At 40.9% G+C, this 24,321-nt stretch overlaps 1 protein-coding gene across 2 annotated transcripts in view; it reads left to right on the forward strand.

Moving 5' to 3' along the window:
• Window positions 1-1,152: 1,152 nt before the first annotated feature.
• GEMIN8 (gem nuclear organelle associated protein 8) overlaps window positions 1,153-24,321 on the forward strand; it is a 28,593-nt gene continuing 5,424 nt past the window's right edge. Inside the window, exons 1-4 of one of the 2 annotated variants that reach the window (XM_083884735.1) lie at window positions 1,153-1,248; window positions 2,006-2,052; window positions 5,585-5,624; window positions 8,434-8,899. In XM_083884735.1, coding sequence (XP_083740861.1) covers window positions 5,622-5,624; window positions 8,434-8,899 — 469 coding nt within the window. In that variant the 5' untranslated portion in view covers window positions 1,153-1,248; window positions 2,006-2,052; window positions 5,585-5,621. Of the gene's footprint in view, window positions 1,249-1,361; window positions 1,447-2,005; window positions 2,053-5,584; window positions 5,625-8,433; window positions 8,900-24,321 lie in introns of those variants that run through there. The other variant, XM_083884736.1, reaches the window with a different exon arrangement.

Consider the following 24,321-nt stretch of genomic DNA (forward strand, 5'->3'; position numbering starts at 1 on the left):
CTGTAAGCACACCAGGAGAGCTGAAAAACAGGAATTGTAGGTGGATTTCTTCTACCGGAAGTATTAATTAGAAGCACAGAAAGTAGAGAAGAGAAATAGCCCTAGTGGAGAGAAGCCCTGGGGGAGCCCTTCTTGCCAGGACCAGTAGCACAAGCCACACTTGTGTGTTACAGCCCAGCCGTGAGGTGTCCAGAGAAAGACAGAGACAGTAGGGTGGCATGGTCTCTTGAGGACACTGGGCTATCCATATGGTACAGCTGAGGGGTTTATTGACCATGAAGAAACACACAACAACATTATGGCACCCGGCAATAGCTGGCAAATTTAATATAGAGAGTGTAAAATGCTACACAGGGGAAAACCCAATCCCTGCTCTGCCAGCTGTGACAGATCCTCAAGGGGCTGCTCATTTCAGTCCCGTGAAAATACTGGCTCAGTACAGAACCTGAACAGAAAATTAAGATATTAACTACAGAAAAAATAATAACCAGAGGGTAAAGTATGGCAGTGCCACACCACCACCACCGCAGCACATGCACATTTTGAGTAGTGCTTCGGTTTGGTGAGCACAGTGTGTGTTCTGGGACTGGAGATGGCAAACAGCGGTCAGGTGGGACAGCAGGAACTCAGAATGTGCCAGAGAAGGGCAGTGAAGCTGGGAAGGGTCTGGAGCACAAGGCCCGTGAGGGAGCTGGGGGCGTTTAGTGGAGAAAAGGAGGCCCGGTGGAGACCTCATCTAACAGCTCCCTGAGAGGAGGCTGTACGGAGGTGTCTTCTTGGTCTCTTTTCCCGGATAACAAGTGACAGGACGAGAAGACATAATGTTAAGCTGTGTGAAGGGAGGTTTAGGTTGGACATTAGGAAGAAGTTTTTCACAGAAAGGGTGATCAGAGATTGTAATGAACAAGGAGGTGGTTAAGGAAAGACTGGACGTGGCGCTCAGTGCCATGGTTTAGTTGACAAGGTGGTGTTCTGTCATAACGTTGAACTCGATGATATCTCAGGTCTTTCCCAAACTAAGCGATCCTGTGATTGTCTGAGCTCGCAGGGCCGTCCTCGTGAGGGGCCGGCAGCTCCCTGGGGCGGCGGCGCCTCCCCACAGCACCACGAGATGGCGCCGCAGGCCCGGGCAGCGCCGGGCGGAAGCGCCGGGGGAAGCCGCGCTCGGCCCCGCCGGAACGGAGCCGGGGAGCGCTGGTCGCGGCTTTGCAGGGCTCTCCTCGCCCGCCGGAGCCCCACGCTGCCCGGGTGGGTGCGGGGACGGCCGTGCCCCCGCGCAGGCTGCGGGCCGGGCCTCCCGCCCGGGGAGGGGACCGGGCTGAGGGCCATGGCAGCCGGGGCGAAACCGCGGCGGGAGAGGGAAAGCGAAGGGCTCCGGAGGGAGATGTGGGAGCCCGGCGGGGCCGAGGGCGGTGATTGTGGCACCGGGCGGTGGTTGTGGTACCGGTACGGGCGCTGAGCTTTGCCATGTCTCTGCAGTGTATCGGCCCGGGGCCTGAGGCGGCGATGGGCGAGCTCGGGAGGCGAGAGCGGCGCTCTGTCCGCCGGGGCACGAGGCCTCCTGCCCGCCCTCGGGTGCCGCAGCTGTGGGCCCTGTTTGCAGAGCCGGGAGCTGCCCATCGCTTCGGCGAGGCTTTCAGTCCTTTGCCGGAGTCTGAGCACGACATCTGTGAAACCAGGAAATTATTTATGCCTTCAAAAGCTGTACTGGTGAAGTTCCATCCTGTTCCTTGTTTATAACTAAATTGACTATATATAGATGAAACATTAGCTAACTGGGCTACTGATAATTGTACAGCTTTTAGCACTTTATTTCTTTCCTCTCATTTTTGGCTGAAATAGCTTTTGGGTTTATGTCCTGGAGCTCAGAGAATAAAGACCCTCTTCTGGGGAGACACAGTGGATTACACTGCTTCTGATAGGGCCAAAAGATCTCTAATACATGTGCTAAAGTTTGAGAACATTATTTTTGTGTTATGCTAATTTGTTTCCCTTCCATTCACAGGAGTTGCTGTTGTTTTAAGGACACTGATGTGAACATCATAGTGATAGGTGGGTCTTCATAGCACTCCTGTTGGGGTGAGAAGCAGCTGTAAATGTATCCTAAGTGCTGGACGAGTCTTGAATTTACAGCCATTCGCAAACGAGAATGCAGTGTATAGTATGAGGAATTTTTACCCCTTGTTTTGAAGAGAAATAGCTTTTCTGCCAACTGTCCCGGCAATCACAGGCTTGTGTTTCTGCGTGACTATAACTAGGGCACTTCGGTATTAAAGTTAAACGTCACAGCAATGTACAGTGTTAATCTGAAGCACGGAATGTCGGACCACTTTTCAGACATTTCCCTCTTCTGTTGGTAATTTTGCATCAGAGTAAGCATCAGGAGTATAAAAGGAAATAGTGTTCATGGGAGGATGCACACTATTGATGTTGTAGTGGTCACGTATTTTAGCTAGTATGTACTAAGGTGAGTTCAAAACATACAGCACAAAATTATGTTTAATCCCTTAAACTGTGAAACTTACTGCCAGGGGATTTATTGGAAGCACCTATTACTCATTAAATGCCAAAACCAGTTTGGAGATGAAAAAATAAAGTGTCTGAACTTGCTGAAATCAGGAGAAATGTACCTGAAAAAGTAATTCCTTTATTAATATGTTAGTGTCACATTTTACTGAGTATCTCCTAGTAATCATTGCCAGAAACAGGGTACTGAGTTGGGGCAGCCCTGGCCTGAGTAAAGACACTTTTCACAGCAGGGACAAAAGCAGCAGTGGGCAGAGGGGGCAGTCAGTTGTCCATTGTTAGGGACATTTCCAATTCAAATGTAGTTGGCTTTTTCATGAAAGCTTTGTATAAATGTGTTTTGTTGAAACCTGCTGAACGTATTGAAATTCCACCTTCCTTTAATAACATATGATGTTTTTACCATAATATCATGCAACAGGTTAGTTATTGATGGATATTGTGAGGTAGTGGAACCCTCACTGATCCTACACTGGGCTTGGAGTTGTCCCTGTTCCCTCTGTGTGGCCGTGCTGTATCAAACACACCACTAGTCCCAGAGTGGTCCCAGAGTGGGATGTACTCCCCAAGTTAAGAACTCCAGTGCACTGAGGTTTTGTCTATGGTATGACAGACATTGTCTCAACTTCTCTGGACTCCAGGGGAATTAAATGCTGTCATTGCTTTGATAAGATTTATTTATTTTTACTAATGCTCACCTGCCTCAAGCTGGTAAGGGGGAAAGGCATGTTTTGATGAGAGGGAGTACATCTCTGGTTCATTATCAGGGGAGAAATATTTTAAAACTGGGAAAAGGAGGTAAAAAAATTCCATCATTAATGACCAGTATAAGCAAAAAAATCTCTTTCCCATTTTAAATTGTACATTTGCTGGTGAGTTTCATATGTTCAGTTCATTCCATATTTCATTTTTTTAAAGTATAAATTATAGAAGTAGAACTGTTATATTTATTTTTCTGCTGCTCGTCATGTTTCATATTTTATGTAGTTTGTTTTGGAAGAGTAATTCAACCGAAAATAAAACAAACTCATTTTTTAATTTAGTGTCCTCGCTTGCAGCATTTCTATGGTCTGTTTTAGATCTGTAGTCTAATGTTTCATAAATAATTTATGAAAATAATTAGTTTCTGTGTTTGGCAAAACAGGTTTTTCATATTTGGTAAACTAATGTAGTTGGATGGTTTGCCAGGGTTTTTCCCCTCCTTCCCTTTCAGAAAGCATATGTACATGTTGTGTGTTAATAATAAAGTATCAGACTTTACCAATTACTGCTTTAAAAATTATTTCCATTGAGATCAGTCCTGATTTCTGTTTATTCTAAAGCTTTTTCAAAGAAATTTTTGTCATGGTAGGAATTAGAGTGAATATGAAAATTACGCACACCTACTTTTCCTAAGTGGAAAATGAAAGAATTGGCTATCATGGGCTTGGTTTTTTAAGTATGAGAGAAAGATGTTATGGCAACTTTGATCGTATCCAGATGTATCGGGAAAGAGACAAAAATTATATGTGCACATAATGGGAGTGGAGATGAAAGTTTTGAAGAAGGTTGGAAATGAGATGTTTGAAATGCAGGAAGAGGGATAGCGCAGCAATCTTTTATGTATGTGTGGGTTTTGAGTGTTACAAGTCACTGCAGTGTTTTGCAGTGATCTCAGTGCTGGGTTTCCTTCTTCCTCCAAGCAGGCAGGAGAGAATCCGGTGACTCGCATGCTTTAGCTGCCTAATACCTAAATCTGCAGCCTTTGCTGTCATGAGTTGTTCCATCAACTGCAGTGGGACTGCTCCTGGATGTAGAGCTTCTTGCAGACAGATTGGTGTTACATGGGGTTTATGGCTTTGAGCTTAGTGTGGGCTTTGGAAAGGACAATCATTTGATTTTGTGGTTGCTGCATGATTTGCATTTATTTTACCATCTCCTTTCATGCAGTATGGCTTGTCTTAAGTGACAAAAAGTTGCTCTTTAATCGGTATTGTTAAATATCAGGCAGAACACAACCGGTCTATGTACTGTATTCATATGCATTTTGAAAAACCCTGGCTTTTTCCTGGTATAAATCTACAACAGTTTAAAGTGCTGTCTTGGCTATATTCCAGTGTTTCTGGAATAGCATTTGACTATATCTTAAGAGTAGCACTAGGTAGTTTAGTGTACTCTATTTCTGTTACCTTTCACTGGCACCTGAAATAAAGTTCAGACTGAGGGTGAGAATGTCAGGAGAAATATGTGAATGAAGCAACTAACCTATTAGTGTAATAAAATAATTGTCATATAAAAGGAGATTAAGAATATTTTTCAGTGATATGTACTGGTAAACCACCCTGGAAAGGTTGGTAATTATAAATCCTGCCTGATGCTTATAGAGGTGTTGTTCTCTCCTTCAACCCCAAAACCATTTTTTCTTTTCTTTTTTTTTTTTTTTCCTGTCCAGTTGCCCCTCTTCCTTATGCCTTTTCCTCACATTTAAAAAATGTGGTTGCAGCTTGAACTGATCTGTGTTTTCTTCTTGGGAGGCAGAATCAGATGCTGGAGAGGAAAAAAATGAAGAGAAGTAAAGAGAAGGGACTGTATGTGGTCAAAAGTGCACCACAGGTTAAACAGAAGCCTTACCACATGGGTGGAATCAGGATGGGTTTAATCATTTTATGGCAATTGCTTATTTTATACAAGCTCCTGGGCAGACACAGCTAAAAAGTGAGAACAATTTCTTTCCTTTAAGTTTATGGGGTTTGTTTTGCATTAATTTGGAGAACAAAGGTTGTGGAAGCACGAAGAAAGAGAAGAGCAATGGGAGAAATGTTCAGTTCCAGCATTTCAGGCTGCATTTTGTAGAAGGCTACTTTTAACTTTGTTACAGTAGTGAGGAATTTTAAGGAATGGGATTTTTGGTGCTAATCAAAATGTATCAGTAAGAGACTTTGACTTGCCCCAGCAGAGAAGGGAAGCTTAGCAGCTGTAGGTCACAGTACTCAAATACAACAAAAATTATATTCAGTGCCTGTGACCACCTTAATAGATATATTTTTATGAATTAAAAAGCTACTCTTTTCTTTTCTAGTTCACCCTGATCATCACCAGAACAAACTCCACAAGAGATGGTAAGAGGTCTTCACAGGTTTCTATGTGATAGCTTAGTCACATTTTATATATAAAATGCATATAAACAGTTTTATTGAACTGTGAGCGCAGACATGTAAAAATTAGATGTAAAAGTCGCTAAATTGCTTTGAAAATAGAATTCAGATTACAACAATGAGTGATTTGTCTACTCCTGGGAAGACTCCAGAGAAATAACCGGAGAATAACAGAGGACTCTGATCATTTGCCTTAGATTTATAGCTTTTGTTTCCTTGAGGAAATCTCTTATTTCCATTTATTCCACAGCTGAAAAAGCACAGGCCCAGAACTAAGTAAGGCTAAAAGTGTTCCTTTCCCTTTTCCACCCAAATGTAAAACATTTCTGTAATTTCTTTTTTAACAGATGTATTTTTAAAATTCAAATGTAAGAGTGGTTTTCAAGGGTCGCTTTCAACAAAAAAACCCTCACAAAAAGTTGGACAAGCACCAGCATCACAGTTCTGTCTGCATGAACTGGCTTTTTGTCTTCCTTTCCCCTAAATTAACAACTGGAGCTAGTCAGCCAGACAAATCAACCAACTTGATTCCAGAGCTTTCAGTAAAGTCATCAAGTTCCTTTTTAGAAACATTTCATAAGAACTGGAGATAACTTTTGAGCTTTGAAAGAATATATTGTCTTTTTTGCAGATATATAGAATGTAGGAGATGCCTGCTTTTGTCACGCTTCATGGTCTTTCAAAACTGGATTTTAAAGTATTTTAATATTTAAGGAAAAAAATAGGCAAAATGTTTTAAAAGTTAACTTGTTAATGTATCAGATTCGATAATAGGACATTCTCATATGTCGGCTGAAGAATGAGGAGTCAGTGTGACATTCTGAAGCAAAGGGAAACAGTAAATAAAACATTGTTCATCCTAGCTGTTAGGTATTTGGATGATTAAGGATGAAGAATTCCATATGGAAGGCAGATGCTTTCCTTCTACCCACTCATCTTGGGAATGATGCATTTTGGGAACTCCAAATGCATGGTGTTGCAGCAGTGCAGTGTTAGACCAAGAAGAGAATAGCAGTGAAGTTTCATCTCCATGAATTCTTTCTTTTCAGGAAAGATAAGTTGTCTGCACTTCTAAATCACACAGCTGAGCTACACAGCCCTTTGCAAATCAGCTGCACTTTTTGATCAGGAATACCTTAAGGAAAGCAAGTTTGTTGTGGAGGGTTTTCTTGATGTCTCTATTACCTGAAGATATTTTGTTCGTCAGAGCATTTAGCAATGACCTTAAAAAGATACAGCATTGATCTCTTATGGAATAATGGGCTCAATTTTCCAAAAAGAAAGGCAGCATGAGAGTTGCAATTATTATTCCAAACTCACTAGCATTTACTTTATTGTCGGAGAACCAGAAAGTGAAAACAAATGTAACTAAATGAATCTCACAGGATAGTGTTAAATGGAAAAGATTTTTTAGGTTTGAGTTTTCTGTTTTGCCTTGGGATTTCTTTTCCCCAGAGAATCATTCTTTTAAGGGTATCAAATGGTGCCAATGCAGATCAAGGAAACAGATTTTTAAAGATTTTTGTCTTGTATGTCCTTAAAAAAAAAAAAAAGTAAAAGAAACAGCCCTAATAAAGGACTGTAAATGTCACGCTCATCTCTGAAAACGTCAGCTAGTTTTGCCATAGTTTTGAGTTTTTGCCAGAACATGGCTTAGTTAAAATTTTCCTATTTAAAGTAGAGGCTTTCTGTTTTACTCCAGATAAAAGGTTTTCTATGGAAATTAAGACATGAGGGAAAGGGAGAAAATATTTGCTATTTATTTTACTTGTTCTAGGCTCTAGTCTACTTCATGGCTCTTTTTTAAGATCCTCTGTTATCCTGCTTTCTGAGAGGAGGATGAGGGGGGAGATGAAATGGCTTGTATGAAGGGAGCTTAAGGCTAGAGAGACTGTGGGGCTTTGTAGTTGCTAGTGAAATCTGAACAGCTTGAAACTTCTTTAAGGAAAACTAAGATTAGCTGGAAGACAGGAGAAGGTGTGTTACACTATGTTTCTTTCTATAGAACTGGTTTTCTTTGTACTTTATCAGTGGCACTTAACTGCCTCTTTTCATGTTTTGGTTGGTGATGGATACAAAAGGGAGATTTACTGGCAGCTTGCATTTGACTAAATACAGTCTTGTTTTTGATTGTGGCCATGGTGGATATATGAACTTGTCTGAATTGTTGCTTGACCTTTTCTGAGAAACTTTGGCAGGCAGATGGAGGAAATATATTACTGGAGGAAATATGTTACTGGATAAAATGAATTCATTTGTTTAATGCCGAGGAATTTTAATCTCTTGTGTTTTCTGTCAGTGGATTTGGAAATCAGGTGTAGGTTGTAATGCCTACACCTTGGAATGATTCAGTTCTTAGAACTCATGTGAGTGTCTAAGGAATTGTGGATTATATCCACACGGCATATTTCCTAAAAAGAACTGATTCCCACTGTAGTAGCATGAACACGTGGAAAATACCTTCTGGACACTACAACTTCTCTATTTCTAGTTCTTCAGTGGTAGTTGCCAAAACAGTCTCTTGGAGTAATGAGGTGTGGTGCAAATGCACTGTGCTCATACACCTTGTTTTTCAAATCTCCCTGTTCTATCATTGCAAAAGGATGACTAAAGATTAAAAGGCAGCATTGTACTTGCATTTAGTTGCTCCCATCCATTACTCTTTGTTTCTCTCTCTCTTTATACCTCCTTTTTTGGGTGGAGGAGCATTAGTGCTGTGGTGTGTGGTTGATTTTTTGTGTTCTTTCCCTCTCCCCGTGTGTTTTGTCCACAGGCAGACACGGAGCCGTGGTACTCTCAGAGAGTGTATGCCAGGTACTGGAGGCACTATGACCTGGCCATGCGCTGGATGCGCAGGCACCAGAAAGCCTACAGGAAAGCCATGGAGTCCTTCTATCACCTCCCATGGCATCCATGGCATCCTGCTGCAGCCTCTCCAAGCAGCCACTACTCAGATCAGGATGGGAGTGATCTCCCACATACCCAAAACTATTCTTCCAGCTGTAGACCAGATGTCAGAGTTCCATATTATGGGGGAGCTCAGCAGTACGCCGGTGCCTACCAGGGCAGGGAGGATGCTGATGAGGACTCCGAAATGGAAGAGGATGCTGAAAGGGACTCTGAAATGGAGGAAGACTCTGAGTCTGAAGGGGAGATAGAATATGATTTGAGTAACATGGAGATCACAGAGGAGCTTCGGCAGTTTTTTGCAGAGACAGAGAGGCACCGAGAAGAGCTGCGTAAGTCCATGCTTGTTCTGTGTTTTGTGGTGTTTGGTGCCCATAACATTGAGCTGGATGGCTTCAACATTTACAGGTTTTGTAAGAATTCACAAATATAGGCACTGCAAGTGAGCAAGCCAACTGACTGAAACAGGCAGAACTGATGGGTGCACTTAAGAACCACTCATTAGAAATAAGTTGCAGAAAATGTTTGAAAATTTTTGCTGAGAGAGAAAATTATGACAGCAAATAGGAGAATAACTCTTTTGTCCAGAAGACAATATTAATCTTCAGTGCTGAGGAAAAAAGCTCTAGAATTTTTATGGTTAAATCTACTTAATGCACTATATGTCTGAGGGGGAAACTCACAGGAAATGCTTGAATACATCACTGAACCCTAGAGTAAGCCTCAATTTATCTTAAAACATGGAGCAGCCATTTTGTTTGTTATTCTTTAGCTAATCTGACAGTAAGATTTCATGACCCTTTTCTTCTCCCCCTGCATCCTCTTCATTCTGTACTATACCACAAATTTCTCTTTGTTGTGCATCTTGATCTGGACCCAAATCCTTTGGTAGGGAATGTAAACACAAGTCCTGAGGTTTTTCTCAGGTCTTGATCCTCAGAGGTATTGGTCATCTTTGTTTCTGTGAAATTCTTAAAAGAAGTAAGGGTTACTTCTGTACTGTAGGATTATGCTGTACTGTATTGACACTTTACTCATATACAGATGTTGCAGATAAATTTATCGGTTTAAAGAAAGCAGCATAATAAGAATAATTTTCTCATAAGAATCCAGTAGAAAATACCCATAATGAATGTTTAATAGAGCGTTCTCTGCTTCTCTGTTAGAGAAGATGTTCTAAAAGCATATAATAACAGCAATGATTGGAAAGGAAAGAAAAACTGGTTTAAGTTCTTTGATCATCAGGTATCAGAGGGTGAGCTGAAACAACTCAGCTTAAATTCACACTTCTTATCAGTGTGATGCACACTTGATCTAGTTAGCAGAGGAAGGTGAGTTAAGGAACTCTGGTAGTGCTTGACATGAATCCCTTTCTCATCCTGCTTTTACAGAATCAGCTTGGTGTTCTCTGTTGAAATGTTCCTTTGATGAGGTACATGGTGCTTTAAGACACTGGGCTGTTTCTTGGAATGCAGAACATTTTCTTTGGATTTATTTGGCTATTCTGAATAGTTGTGTTTAAAGGTATGTGAGTGATTAAAGGTGGTATCCTGGAAAGTGAGAAATTCTCTGTTGCAAATATCCTGTTTGACCTTGGTACAGCTATTTAGTTTCTTCCCGACCCCTCACTGGGTGCTCTTGCTAAAAATATTATTTGATTCTTTATGATGAGCAGGTGAATTGGGAAGAGGTTTGTGACTCAGAATACAGATTTTACTTTCGTTCCTTCCACCACAGCAGTACTTGGAGCCCTTTGGAATGATCTGGTCTCTGCTGTGTGTTGTGTAGTAACCTAGTTCTCCATGTGCTTCAATGACACTATTGCAATCTTCATGCAAATTCAAGCAGGCTCTAGTTTTTCACTACTGCATGCCTCAGTTTCTTTAGTAGCTTCCCTGATAAAGTGAGGATACTACTAAGTAAGCATCTATAATTCCTCAAAGCATGAAAAAGTAAACAAGTACTTGACTTAAATGAAATTTAAAAGTGACATAGTTATAGGGTGAATGGTGCTTTCTAAATGCTAATTTTGTGAGTAATTAAAAACACATTGTGATCTTATTTGGAAATATTTTTTTCTTGCATGGTGAGGGAAAAGGAAGATAGAATAAATTTTTCATTCCGTTAAAGTTTCTCAAAAGAAGAAACATAAGCAGCAGGAGGAGGGGAAAATCATTGTTTCCCTGATGGTGTGGAAATGAGCTGGTATGGAGACCGTGTTGAAGGCAGGACTACTCTACTTTAAGAGGTAGTTTTATTAATTTTCCTGATTGCTGTTTATGAACAAAATTAAATTTAGAGGTTCGTTAGCTGTGATCCATAATGATGCTATATCATGGTATCTTTCATACTGTGTTTAGCAGTTGTCATTCTGTATTGATGCTTGAGAAGATTTAGATAATGCATCCGCAGAAGAAACTCTCAGTTACTTGCATATTTTCTCTTAAATGCCGTTTCCTTTTAATCCCAAACTTCGTGTTCTGAGCATGCCTACCTTAGGAGGAGTTTTACAGAGAAACTTGGATAGCATAAACTTCAGTAACGCCTGAAATTTACACCTCCACGCCTGAAAGAGACATTTGTAAGGGTGAGGCGAGAGTTTTACGCAGCCTTTAAAGGGAATGAGATGGGCTGGGTGTGCCACAGTGGAATACCAATAGGGACCTTGACGATCAGTTAAAGTAAAAGCCAATCGTTAGGGAACATTAGGGGGAGGACTGTATCGCATGTTTTCTTCCTCTGGCATCAGTAAGGGCTCCGGGTGGAATTCACAGGCTCTGACCCCTGCACCTTGATATTCACTTGGGAGAAGACACACAGCTTGCTCTTCTTTTAAACGCAGAGTTTGCAAGAGTTAGATACGCGCTAATGAAGTGTGAGTCACAAGGGAACAGAGCATCAATGGAGCAAATAGGCATGGGAATTTGGCACATAAGGAAGGGGATACCAATCTTTGTGAAGTATGACCTCCATTAGTTTGGTGATTTTCTACCCATCCAAAGTTAGGAAATTCTACAGAGCATTAATGCCTGTATTTTAGACACGTGTAGTGAGTCTTGATTTTTCATATGAGAGATAGCTGGTTCCCACACCTGATCCACGGATAGGCATGTAGAGGGATAATCAAATGGATTAAAAGGAATCCTACCTGATGACAGACTCTTCACTTATAATGCCTCATCTAGAGCTTGCTGGAAATGATCACAGACATCAGAGGATAAGATCTTGCAAACTTTAACTGTGAAAGACTTAAATAGGCCTGAGATGTAGGTGGGAATGAGATGATTCAATCTTGGGGGTCTTTTCCAACCTTAGTGATTCTGTGATTGTGTGGCTCTGTGAGAGGCATTTGAGCCTAGATGGTGACATACAAACTTTAATGCTAATTGCAAAGAGAAAAGTTCCACAGATAAGAAAGATGTTGTGTCAGACTAGCCGAAGAAGAAAAGGTAAGATTTATTTCAGTCCTGGTAGCAGCCACAAACTTTAAGAACAAGCAGATTTCTAATTTCTGTAGGATTTTTTGTTTTGTTTTCTCAGTGGGCATTTGCAGTGATTGGCTGACTTGCAAAGTAAGGGCCTTGAAACTGGCAAACTTGCTGCATGGTTTAACACTTCTCCAATGACACAGTTCACAACCAGCCTGTTTTAAAACAATCTTTCTTTTGTATTGGAAGTCACATTAATTTCTTACTAGTTTTTATATTTGTATGGTGTGTTGTAGTCAATTGCATGTTCCTGGAATGCCCAGAAATAATTATGAGCAAAGTTTTGCTGAGGCTGTATGAACCCAGGCATACTAATACAGTATAAAGTTATCTCATATTTTAGATTAATGGTGCATTTGGTTAAAACTCTTACAGACAGTTTTAATTCCTCTTCATTTGTTTCTTCATGTGTAATCATAACTATCTAGGGATTCTCTTATTTAGAGGGTTTTCTTGTCAGGCTAGTCTATCACTCTGGTTCTTCATGTAGCTGGTGATCCAAGTATACAATACATCTTGGGAATGTTTGTGATTGCATTTAAGTTTTCCCTCTGGCACTTGAAAAGCATGAAGTTGTTTGCCTGGGTTACCATACCTGTCAGACCTAGGTATGGCAGCAGATTCTCCTGGCATCCTAGATGTAAAGGACAGAATGCAGTAAGTTGCCTTTTTACATTTGCAAGAATTAAAAGGACAAAAACCAAGAAAGGAAGATTCACAACCCTAACAGTTCTGTAAATTGTCTAATTGCACATATTTATTACATTTTAAATTTAGCCTTTGAAACATGTAGTTTGTCCTTACACAATTTTTGTTTGTTTCCTTTTGCATATAAGAGAAAACCACTGCTATAATTGAGTACAGCATTGCAAGTACACTGAGAACCCTTCCATAGCAGTTAACAGGATACAGACAGAATCCTTTATTTAAAAACAAAGAAAAGCAAGGGAAAGTACCATCATGTCAGTTCATTACCAAAGGATAATAGTCTGTCATTTGTTAATGCTCCAACTAGTTTTTTCCATCAAAGCCTCTGTTTATATTGCCCACACATAGCCTCCAGCTTTTCCCAAAAATAATGTCTCAACTTAAATTTTTTTATGCTAGATGGAAAATATTTTTTTAGAAATGAACGGAAATGGTGAACGAACATGTTTGTTTCAAAACTGCAATCTGTAGGCTTTTCCCCTCAGGTTTCTTTTTCTCTGAAAGATTATAGTTGCCACTGCCTCTTCTGTGAAGAGGAAGTAATGGAATTTTCCATGTTTTGTAATTTATTTGAATCGTACCAGATCCATTAAGCTTTTGGTTTTGTTTAAGGCTTGCATGCCTCTTGGAAAACAGACTTTGGTTTGGGGCTTTTGCCACCAGGTTTTCCTTCTTTCCTTCATTTTTGGTAAATGCTTTTCCCTGTTTTTTATCTGCCTATTTCTTCATAAGACTGAAGGTCAAATTCTTGGAACTATGGACTCCTGGTCCCCACTGTTTCTTTTTCTTTCTTCTTCTCTACTCTAGACTGTCCAAGCAGTGTGGATGGTGAACTTATAAATATCTGCTCAACTTTCCTGCCTTTAACAGCCTTGCTTGACAAACTTTTTGACAAACCAAAAAGCCTTGTTTGGCATGAGCTTTAGCCACAGTCTGTAGAAGCTGAGCTGCTGAAGCTTCTGAGAAATGCCTGTGAAATAAAAGCGCTCTCTGCAATATGTGTGGGTGCTTGAGAGATGCTTTTGAAACACGTTCTTTTGTGAACTGAAGAAGAAATGTGGAAGTTACTCCTTTTGTACCACATCTCTTATCCTGATGATTGAAAGTTTTATAGTGTAGCAGCAGAATCTTCTCAAGTGCACACACTGTGTCCAGCATAGAGGCTGTGTTATTTGGTACAGGAAGCCAACAATTGAGAAAATGCCTCCTTACACCAAGGAAAAGTGCCACAATTTTCACTGCTTTAATATTGAAAACGAATCTCTACTTGCAAAATTAGAGAGTCAGGAGAGCAAGAGCTGGGCACTGTTTTACACCTGTTTCATGACAGACAAGGTTATCTTTATACAAAGTGTATCAATTTGTAAAATATTGTCAAGAAAATGTCCTTGGATCCTGTGCTAGAGACAGAATTTGAGCTTAGGAGAATGTGTATCTTTGCTCTGTGAACCTGTGGCTTGCTGCTGGTGGAAGTAATGGAAGAGAGACATTGCAAAGCTCAAGGTACTGCTGAGGAAACTGAGCTGTGTGCTCTGGAGAGTTGCAGAGGAGTTAATAAATGTACCTGGAAATTATATATAAAGTGTTTCTTATTTGTGTGTGCCTCAGGCTGAGCCTGTTTGACAGTGTTGGCAACCCCTGAAAGTACACAAGAAGAAGGCCAGGCCTCTTGTTTTCTGCTAAGGGATGCCGCAGGCTCAGCTCCTAGGTGGCATCTAGGGATTCTGTGGACCAGGCTCCCATGGGTGCAGCCTGGACGGTTGAGTGGAGCTGGGACCAGGAATGCCAGTTCCCTATTTGCCCGTGGCTGTACAGTCTTAGTTTTTCTAAGCATGCTGTGGAGTACTGATGTTTGAATTACAGAGGTTTATAGCTGGGAGTGTGAGAAAAGAAGCTCATGTGGTTCATTGAGACTGTAGTCTAGATACTGCTTTAAGAGGAATGCCAAGATGTTGAACACCTCTACTTCCTCTTGCATTTGGAAATGAAGAATGCTGTCTTAATATGAACATATGTATTAAACTTCAGAAACCTGTGTTTGAAGTTGTCATCCTTTATTTGTCTGCCTGATGTGTTCCTCTTATCGTAGTGAGACAGTACATACACTAGGGGGCTTGTTGAGAGGTTCAGTTTTTTATAAGGGATTTTAAGGACCTCAGCAGGAAGAAAGCAAAAGCCTCAAGTGCTAGAATAATGAACAATATGATCTCAGTGTTCTTTATAGACCTTCTGCTTAACAGTTAATTTAGATGTCATTCCTGTGACCAAAATGCATCTTGTTGACAACAGCTGCCCTGGTAAATCAGTGCTATGGTAAAATTCCTTCTGTATGGACTTGTCTTGAGGGTATGGGGATAAAAACAGGAGAGACAGGTCATTGGTCCTCTCAGCTGCTCTGTCCCTCACCATCTGAGATCCATTTGATAGCTGTTTCTTTGTAGTTGCAGGTTGCAGAAGCATCCCATGCAAACCAGTCAGTTGCTTGCTCTGATGGATCAGGCACTGGAACCATCTCTTTACAAAGAAAATATGTGTGGTAATTCAGTTTTAGATCACACAGAGTGTCAGTGTCTTTTATGTCCTTGCAGTTTCCAAGGATTGAAGGTATTGCCGTGACATACTTGGGCTCTGCAAAGTTTTGGCAAAGAAGCAACAGGTGGGCCCCAGGGCTGAGGCCACATGTGGAACAAGGAATTCTTCCCCATCTTGTAAGAGCAAAAATTCCTCTCAGAATGCTGTTATGGAAGATTGCTTCATATGGGAACAGTTTGGTGTGGGAAGATGCAGACACTACTTACACTCAGAACTGGTGCTGGTAATTTTTTGAAGGCAGGTTTGCCTGCTTGGTTATTCCATTAGCATCTGCAGCTGCTCTGAGTGGCTCCTCTGGTCTCCTCTTCGTTCTTTGTCCTTGCAGGGAGGGCTGTGAAAGCAGCTGCAGCTGCTGTGGAAAAGAGCAGGTGAGACCATGCTGACAGACACAGCTCTAGGGATAAGTGGCATGAAAGGATCTCTGTGCTAATCACTCAGCTTGGGCAGTCTGTCTTCACAGTTTATGCACTTTTCCCTAAAATTCCTCAATTACTGGTTCCATCTGGGTGCCACATGCAGCATTTCTGGATGTCTAGATGATCTTACTTTAAGGAGAGCTGTGTCTCAGTTCTCTGCTGATAAATCTAAATTCATCTGCCTTTAGTGTGATACTTTCAGCCTTGAAAGTGGACAGTGACATTGTGGGCTCTGTATTAAGTGTTTTCTAACACACCTTTTTTTGTATCTACTGGGGGGGGGTGGCTTTTGTTGCAGAAAGAATGTTTAAAGTTCCAAGGCATTCAGCAACTGGAGTAATAGCGAAAAGGAAATCCCAGAGACCAAGGTAGAAATGGAGGTAATGATGATGTCTTTTTTCTACATTCATGACATACAAAATCTGCTCAGAAGCTGCAACAGAGCATGGCAGCAAAATACCTCGAGTGTACACGTTTTTAGGTCTCTCTGTTATAAAGCAAATCCTCTCTACAGATGAATTTGCTTGGAGACACGTAATTTACCCCAGCTAATATTAATTGGGTGTTGTTAGTGCCAAGAGTTCCAGAGGCACCGTTTGCTTTTCAGCATCTCTCACTGTGCCTCGGTTTTATCAGAAGCATCCAGATGGAATCCTTTGTCATTAGGGAAATGTGGGTGCTGGCATGGCAGAAACTGACAGTTCAGAGACTTCCATCTGCTTGGGTCTTTTCAAAACTCATTTCCTTGAATGCTAAAAATCAAGTGAGAGAGGCAGGCAGAGGTTGTTAGGCCACCCATCTCAGACTTGGGTGGCCTGTACAGACTTCAGTCACAGCCTTGGGTGTGCCACTTGGGACTAGATCCACAAAAGCTTTCAACACAGGTGGAATTCAGAAACAAATGTTCCAAATAATAGTCTTTGTCTTCCACATATACCTTCCAGGAAGAAAAAACTAGTCATTTATACCCAAAGGATGATGCACCTTAAACCCTAAGGATACAAGGGAACACTGTCCTTCTTGTCTTTTCCAGTGACAGGGTTTAGCACCTGTGCCAGCGTGTGATGTCATCAGCTATGATGCTCATTCCAAGGAATCTAGAATACCTCCTGCTCTAGGAATTTGTGCCCATTTTCTGTTTATTTAGACCTTTAGGGTGATAGCACTTTCCCTGTGGCTCAGAGAAGTAGAGAAGGTTGATATGGCAACATGCAGAGAAACACTTGTGCTGTAACCCTATGAAGTAGCCAGCACAGAGCAATCCAGCTGTTCATCAGTGTTACAATTATTACAATTGTTGCTGGCCTCCGAAGTACTCAAAACCCTTTTTGTCACTATCAGAATTTCCCACAGTATTTTCAAGGACGCATGTCTGAATTTGTCAGATCACTGCTCTGGTACACTGAAATCATGGAGGTAAAGTAAAGAAATGAAAGCTAAATATTAAATGGATATTTTTACTGAAATAAATTACATAGGTGTTACACCATTAAGCATTATTGTTCACATTTAGCTGGATAAGAATCTCCTGGGTTTAATTTCATTTGTAGTTGCTGAAGTGATTGTTGCTCTAAAAGTCAGCTCTGTATTCACAGAAATTGTAGAAACTTTGCCAAGGAATGTAGGTCTACAAAGAGTGTGCTGGGCCTCAACTTTTCTGTGGTTGTTCAAATGCTGAAACTAATGCTGCCGTTCTCACTTTGTACACGCCTTGCAGAATACCTTGATTTCTGGAAGGTCTGCAATTTCTGACACAGTTGCTCAGCAAAATGTTGGCAGAATCACTATAAAATTCATCAGTTGTCATTGCCTTGGGATTTTTGGCTACTGGTGAATGTAGAAGTGTCCAGACTGTGAAGATTACATCATGTGCAGCATGCTGATGGAGGAGGTGTTGAGGTGGTAGATCGCAGAGCAGCTGGCTGGCTTTGGAGGAGAGCAGGAAGAAGCATCTGCATTTTTCTGATCTTTCCATTTCTCACTAGGGGATGCTGGTGATGTGTAGGGATTTGTATTCCCTGCTTCTGCAACCTTCCCTTGGCATTAGGTACTGACCTCTGTCATGAGCAGGCTGTCAGACTAGATGGGCTTTTGGTCTGGTGACTCTCCTCATGTAAAGTCTTCATCAAGTCACTGAAATTCTTCATGTGTGAATTATCCCGTTGAAGTGGCAGAGAGCAGACAGGGAGCTCCCAAGTGCTAAGAAGTACAACTTAACTTTCTGACAAGTGGGATGCCAGCTGTCTCTCTTAAAAGAGAGTGCTCAGACTTTTGCTCCAGCACCAAACCCTGGAACTAGTTCTGAAGTCAAACATTCCCATTTTGTGGAAGGTGCAATAGATGCACATCTGTTGGTTTCTTGTGGCATATTTCCCCAGTGGTTTTTGTTGTGTTTTTAATGCTGGGCATAGCAGATACCCTCATGTGTTTAAGTAAATTTGATTTAATTTACTAGAGTGCTGAAATAAGCAATGAGAAATTCAGAAGTCAGAGGTAAACTTACATTTCCAAGGTTACCCATCAGCCCTTCCTTCCAAAAATTGTGATATGTTTCACTGATTCCTTTAGTTTGACCCTTTTTCCAGATGTCTCTTTCCAAATGCTTGGTCAGGCTGCATATGTCATTTACTAGAAGCATGGATAAAACATGTATTTACTTGCTGAAATTAATTTTCTCTGGATTAGACCTTGTTATTTAATTCTGCATGTCTGTGGTAATACTGAATTTTGGACCTTCCACTTAATTGAAAGGTCAGTTCATAGCCTGAGTATACTTCTTTCCAGAAAATCAGCAACATGACTGCAGGTTCCTCTTCAAAAAAATGTTTTTCAAGTGTTTTTCATAAAGTAGCATACTCATATCAAACAATAAACCAAACGGTAATTCAGCACTGTCGTCTGTCTGGAGTCAAGGGAGAAGTTTCAGTGTGAAGTTCAAATGTGTGAGTTTGATCTAGAAGACTGATGCAGATTACTTCCTTTTTTTTTTCCTGAAAACATCAAACTCAGTATTATTTAGCTGTCTAGCAGCTCAGTGCATCGTGAAACATGTTCTTCCAAGTGCATGTGTTTAATTTCTATTCAGGGCACACATAAAAAATTATTGTGAAACTCATGTTTCTTCAGTGTTCTGGTTTGCTATTAAAGTTGCACTTTTAAATGTTAACATTTCCTTGTTCAGTCTCCTCAGACTGTGCCATAAATGTATGTGAAGGCATAGTTATATATAGATTTAAGTAATCCTTCTGTTTACTCTAGCAGTGTTGTCTTTGTCTGGTGTCAGCATTGTTGCCATCAGTGACAGATTGGAGTTGGTTTGGGGGATGGGAGTGCAGAGTCAGCTGGTCTGTATTTAATCTTGTTGAAGTAGACTTGATCCTTACTAGAAAGGCAGCTGCCAGTGCCTGATCCTGTTCTAATTTCTTAGCAGTGGTCGGTCAGCAACTTCCTATCAGTTTAATTCTGTCAGATGGCACCAGTGTCCAGACACCTTGGTGCCTCTGGAGTGCTGCAGACCCCTGATTGCACAGGGCTCACTTCTGTGTTTTCTAGCCTTCATCAACAAATATCTGATTATGAATTTCATTTAGAGCAATCAAATTTCTAGAGAAGGCTTTCACTTGAAGTTCCACTGACTAGCTGGTTGTTTCATGTTCGTGAGGTTTAATTGTTTCAGTGCGTTTTCTGGTTGGGCTAAAAATACTGCTTTTCAGGGGTTTCATTGTGGAAGGTAATAGAAGAAAAGAAAAGAAAGGTGATTTGATGTTTAGCTGGGCAGTAAACTGTGTAGCCTGGTGCTAATGTAAACATGGACATGAAGGCTTATATTGTTTCTGTGCAGGATCCTTGGCAGTTTGTTTTGGAGACCACACAATCCTTAGATTTTAATCCTATTTCTAAAAGAGAAAATCAGCTTCTTTATTCTCCAGTTAGCTGAATAACTTTCTGCCTGTTGCTTAACCCAAATAACTAAATAATGTGAGATAATTCATTTTCTTGAGTGTTAGATTAATTTTACAGATTATTTACAGTGAGGTATGTGGTTAATTAACTTGAGAGTGACACATGCCATTAAGTACCAAACCTGAAAGTGGAACACCTTAGTTCTAATCTTACTTCCTTGGTTTCTATTCATTTTTATTTCAAAGGTAATTTTTCTCCACTTGCTGTCTTGGTAAGTAGTTTTATCCTGTTTCTACAGAGCTGTCATCTTCAAACTGTGTAGAAAAATTGGATTACAGTGAAAGAGAAGGTATTGAAGTACATCAGATGTGCAAAATCTGTTTGCTGTCTGTTTAGGCAGCCTGTTGCAACTGTGTCTGAGGAAGTGCACTCTCTTACCTGAGATTATTTCCTGCTCTTAGCAATATATTGCGGGTGGGCTGTGCTTCAGTAAACACATCTTGGTTCCAAACCAGGCTAAGCAATTCTTCCTAGACATTCGCTCCTGCTCTGCTGTTTCCAGGGCACTGAACTGTACTAGAACTAAATATAATGTGTTGAAGTTTTGTTTGTTTGGGGAGGTTGTTTGTTTTTTGTAGGATTCTTTGTGTTGCCCCTTAGACAATTGTAGCATCATCCATGAGGAGCAGACAGGCTCGTGGGAAGTGGCTGGAGCACTCAGGGAGAAGGAGAGCAGAAATTGCATAAGCAATAAAAAAAATTGCATAAGCTGAGGAAAGAAAAATGTCCATGGAAGCATGGTTTCAGACTGCCACAAGCTTGCCAGGAAATCACATCTGCTCTTACTTCAAAGCCTGTAAGGGAACATTTTCCTTTTTTCTTGAGAATTTTGCATTGCTTGTAGATCTATGTGGTGAAATAGTCCATTTCTTTTAACTCATTCTCCCCTCAACTGGCAGATGGAAACTTTGTCAGTGTAGATACTTGTTTTAATATCCTCAGGATTTTTGGTACTCCTGTTTCATGATTGTCATGGCTAGTGACTGAAAGCTTCACATTGCAGGCAATTACTTTACTCCCACCAAACGTAATTTTTATTCCAAATTAGTGTTTTCCTGTCAGCTACAGCATTTGATTTTTCTGTATAGATGAGACTGCTTGCATAGTAAGATAGGGCCTAACTGTCCTTGGAGATCAGACTTCTGTTAAAAATGGGAAGGGGAAAGTTACATGGTGCCATGGGGAATCTCTTTGTCACATCTTTTGAAGCACAAAGTTTTAAATTTAAGAATAAGTTTTAAAAGAAGTCTGTTTTCCCCAAGCCAGCTTACAGCTGGAATGAGGGTGTTCATTCTGCTATAAAATCATCATTCTCTTTCAGTATGTTTCCACAATTTCAGTAAGTTACTTAGTGTTCCATAGTAACCTTCCAGCAAGCAAGACCACACTGTTTTTAGCAACCAAGAATATTTTATCTTTACAGATGTGGGGGTAAGGCACAATTGTTTGTATCTTGTAGACTCCCACTGATGGAAATTTGTTCTGCAGAGCTTTGCACTTGATAAAGAGTAGTACTTGAGATTTCAGCCCTGTGGAAATCCAGAGCTCTGCAGAAATTAAAATCCTTGAATATCCTGTGTACAAATCCTGATTTAAATCCTTGTTCTGGTGGAATTCCTTGAGGCAAAGATTTTGATTCTCCCCATGTTATGCCCAGTTCATGCAAGTATGGGCACAATAAAATGGTCTGATTCTATCATCTCAAAATAAAAAAAAACCTCTTATGCAGGTTTCTGGTGAAGGTATTTAGCTTTTCTAGGGAGATGAAGAAGCTGGCATTTTGCATGGAGAAACCTGTGTGGGCAGAACACTTAACACAGCAGATAGGCTCGTGGGAAGTGGCATTCAAAGAGAGAACTAGGAGTTTTTAATCAGTGGAAATGAGTAGTGGTTTTAACTGTTAGTGTGGGCTCATGATCAGCTCAGGTAGCATTTAAGATGAAAAAGCTCACAAAGTGCACACGCAGCAGTAACAGAAAATAATTCATCATTTGAAATAAGCACACAAATATGTGAGCACAGAGGTCAGTCTGAAATCATGGAAAATTAAAAACACATCAAGACTGGAGAAAGTGCAGTATTTCCTTGAAAAAATAATGTGCTAACTAAGCAAGCAACTGAAAGTCAGCAATGGCATTTAACACTTGGGAGGAGCAAGCCCTTGGTCCCTTACCATACCTGCCACTGTGTGGGGCAGCACACGGCAGGCTGCTGAGTGTGGGCACATACAGACCTGTGGGGAAGAATGTCTGTGTAAGAAATGTTGTCAGATGGCATATGATCACTGGCTGCAGTGAGCTGAGGGCTGGATGTATAAATACTGAGAGCTAAAAATGGTACAAGAAACCACACAATGCTGGGTATGAATCTTTCATTAAAAATCTGACATAGATAATTACCCTCCCTACTTCTATCTCCTTTTAATGTTGCAAAGTCTCTCTATGGAGACTTCTTTCTAAATAAAGGAATTTATTCGGGTTTTGGTTTTGAAGTTGTTTCTTTTCCTTGGTTTGTTTTGTTGGCTTGTTTTTTTGGTTTGGTTTGGTTTTGTTTTGTTTTTTTTCTTTTAATAAGAGGAGGATAAATTCTGGACACGATTTTTTTTTATTATTATTACTACTTAAGCTTCTCAAAGGATATGCAAATAAAGAAATGTAAAGTGGATCAAATTTACAAAAAGCGTGTGACTTGTTCCTGTTTATAAAAGAAGGGAAACAAGGTATCTGAGTTTCTAAGGACCTATGGGGAAAATACCTTATATCTTAGGTCATAGTCTTGCAGAAAGTCAGTAGGAGGCAATTTGTGTGCCTGTGAAGGCCAATGCAGTGAATGGCTAATACACTAGATACTGTCTCCTGCTTTTGGCAGGAGCATGGAGGTAGCTGTCTGTATTTGTTCACCTTTCTTTTCAGCTAGTATACACCAGATTAAAAGTCATCCATAACAAGTGGGGAAAGTGGTGAATGGAGAAACAGTAATCCAAACCTTTCTTTCATAAGCCCCAGGAATGTGGCGTGGGTTAGGTAGATGTGCTGGTTTTGGCTGGCGTAGTTTATTTCCTTCACAGTGACTGGTACGGGGCAGTGTTTCAAATCTGCACTCAACACAGGGTTGATAATATAAAAATGTTTTTGTTATTGCTGAGCAGGGCTTACACTGAGCCAAGGCCTCTTCTGCTTTTCCTGCTGCTGTGCTGGTGAGGGCCTTGGTGGTGCATGGGAGATTGGGTGGGGACACAGCTAGGGCAAGTGACCTAAATTTAACAAAGGGTATTCCAGACGGTCTGACATCATGCTCAGTTTATAAAGGAGGGGAAGAAGGAGGAAGGCAGGGACATTTAGAGTGATAACATTTGTCTTCCCAAGTCAGTTTTATGTGTGATGGAGCCCTGCTCTCCTGGACATGGCTGAACACCTGCCTACCTCATTAAAAAAAACCCAATAGAAAACCAGAGGGGAGCCTCCACCAGTGCTGCCTCAGCTCTCTGCCTGCAAGAATGAAAGGCAAAGAGCAAGAGCAGTGGGCAAGAGAGAGCTCTGCCTGTGCAACCCCCACTTTAAAAAGACCAGCACCTGCTGGCCCCATGGTTCCATTTCCGGATCCAGCGTCTTAAAGAGGCACTTCTATTTTGGGCACAGATAGACACAGAATACAATAACCTTCTGAGTTACCCAGGACACTGGGTGTGTGACAGATCTGGACTTGTTTTCTTCATGGTTAAAGAATTCTGTTTACTGTGTTTGGAAAAATATGCCCCAACTGGTTTTGGCCAGGTAACAATGACTTCCCAGCAGAGTTGGACTTGGTAGGAATAAGATAATTTTAAAAAGAGCTTCGAGAGAGAAAGAGCATCTTCGAAAAGAAATGGAACTGACCAACTGGGAAAACATCAGCAATGCTTTTGTTTTTGCAGGAACCAACCACCACTTCAGCTGCCTGCCTTTCTGCCTGCCTTGTGAACGTTTGCAAAATACTGTTCCTTGATTGGGGAAAGCTTGCCAGTAGTTGAAGCTGAATGCTGTAAAAGAAAGCATGTTTCTTTTTAGTTTGTGTGAAGTGGAAGGAGAAACTACTTAGAATTGTGTAAAAGTGCCTTGTTTTACTTGGCAGCCCAATGACTTGTGAATTTGGAATGTGAAACTGATCTGAGCGTGAGCTGGGGACTTCACTGTTAGAGGCTGAGAATTAGTGTTTTGACAAACTGTGCTATCTGCTTCGTGGATGAGGATGTGTTGCTTGCTTCAGAGAAAATCTGGTTGTCTCCATAGGCTTGGGGTTATAGACAGTTTATAATTTTGTTTGTATTTCCATTGTCAGATTCTAGTTTTCAGCTTTTTGATGAAGAGTTAGTTGCACGATTCCCCCGAGTTGTACTGCTTTGTATTGTTTTTAAAGTAAGCTCTGAGGTAATGGATAGAACTGAGACTGCTGGAAGTTACAGCACTTCTACTTCCCAGCCTTTGCCCCACCAAAGAAAGCTTAGTGTGCATCTCCACAGGACAATAGTTTCTCTGTTATCTATTCCTTATGTCTATTTTTGGCTGGAAATACTGGTTTTGGAAAAGCAGTAGTTTACATGCCCACTTA

The sequence above is a fragment of the Zosterops lateralis genome (assembly GCF_965231275.1).
Source record: "Zosterops lateralis genome assembly, chromosome: 2".
NCBI classification, from domain to species: Eukaryota; Metazoa; Chordata; class Aves; order Passeriformes; family Zosteropidae; genus Zosterops; species Zosterops lateralis.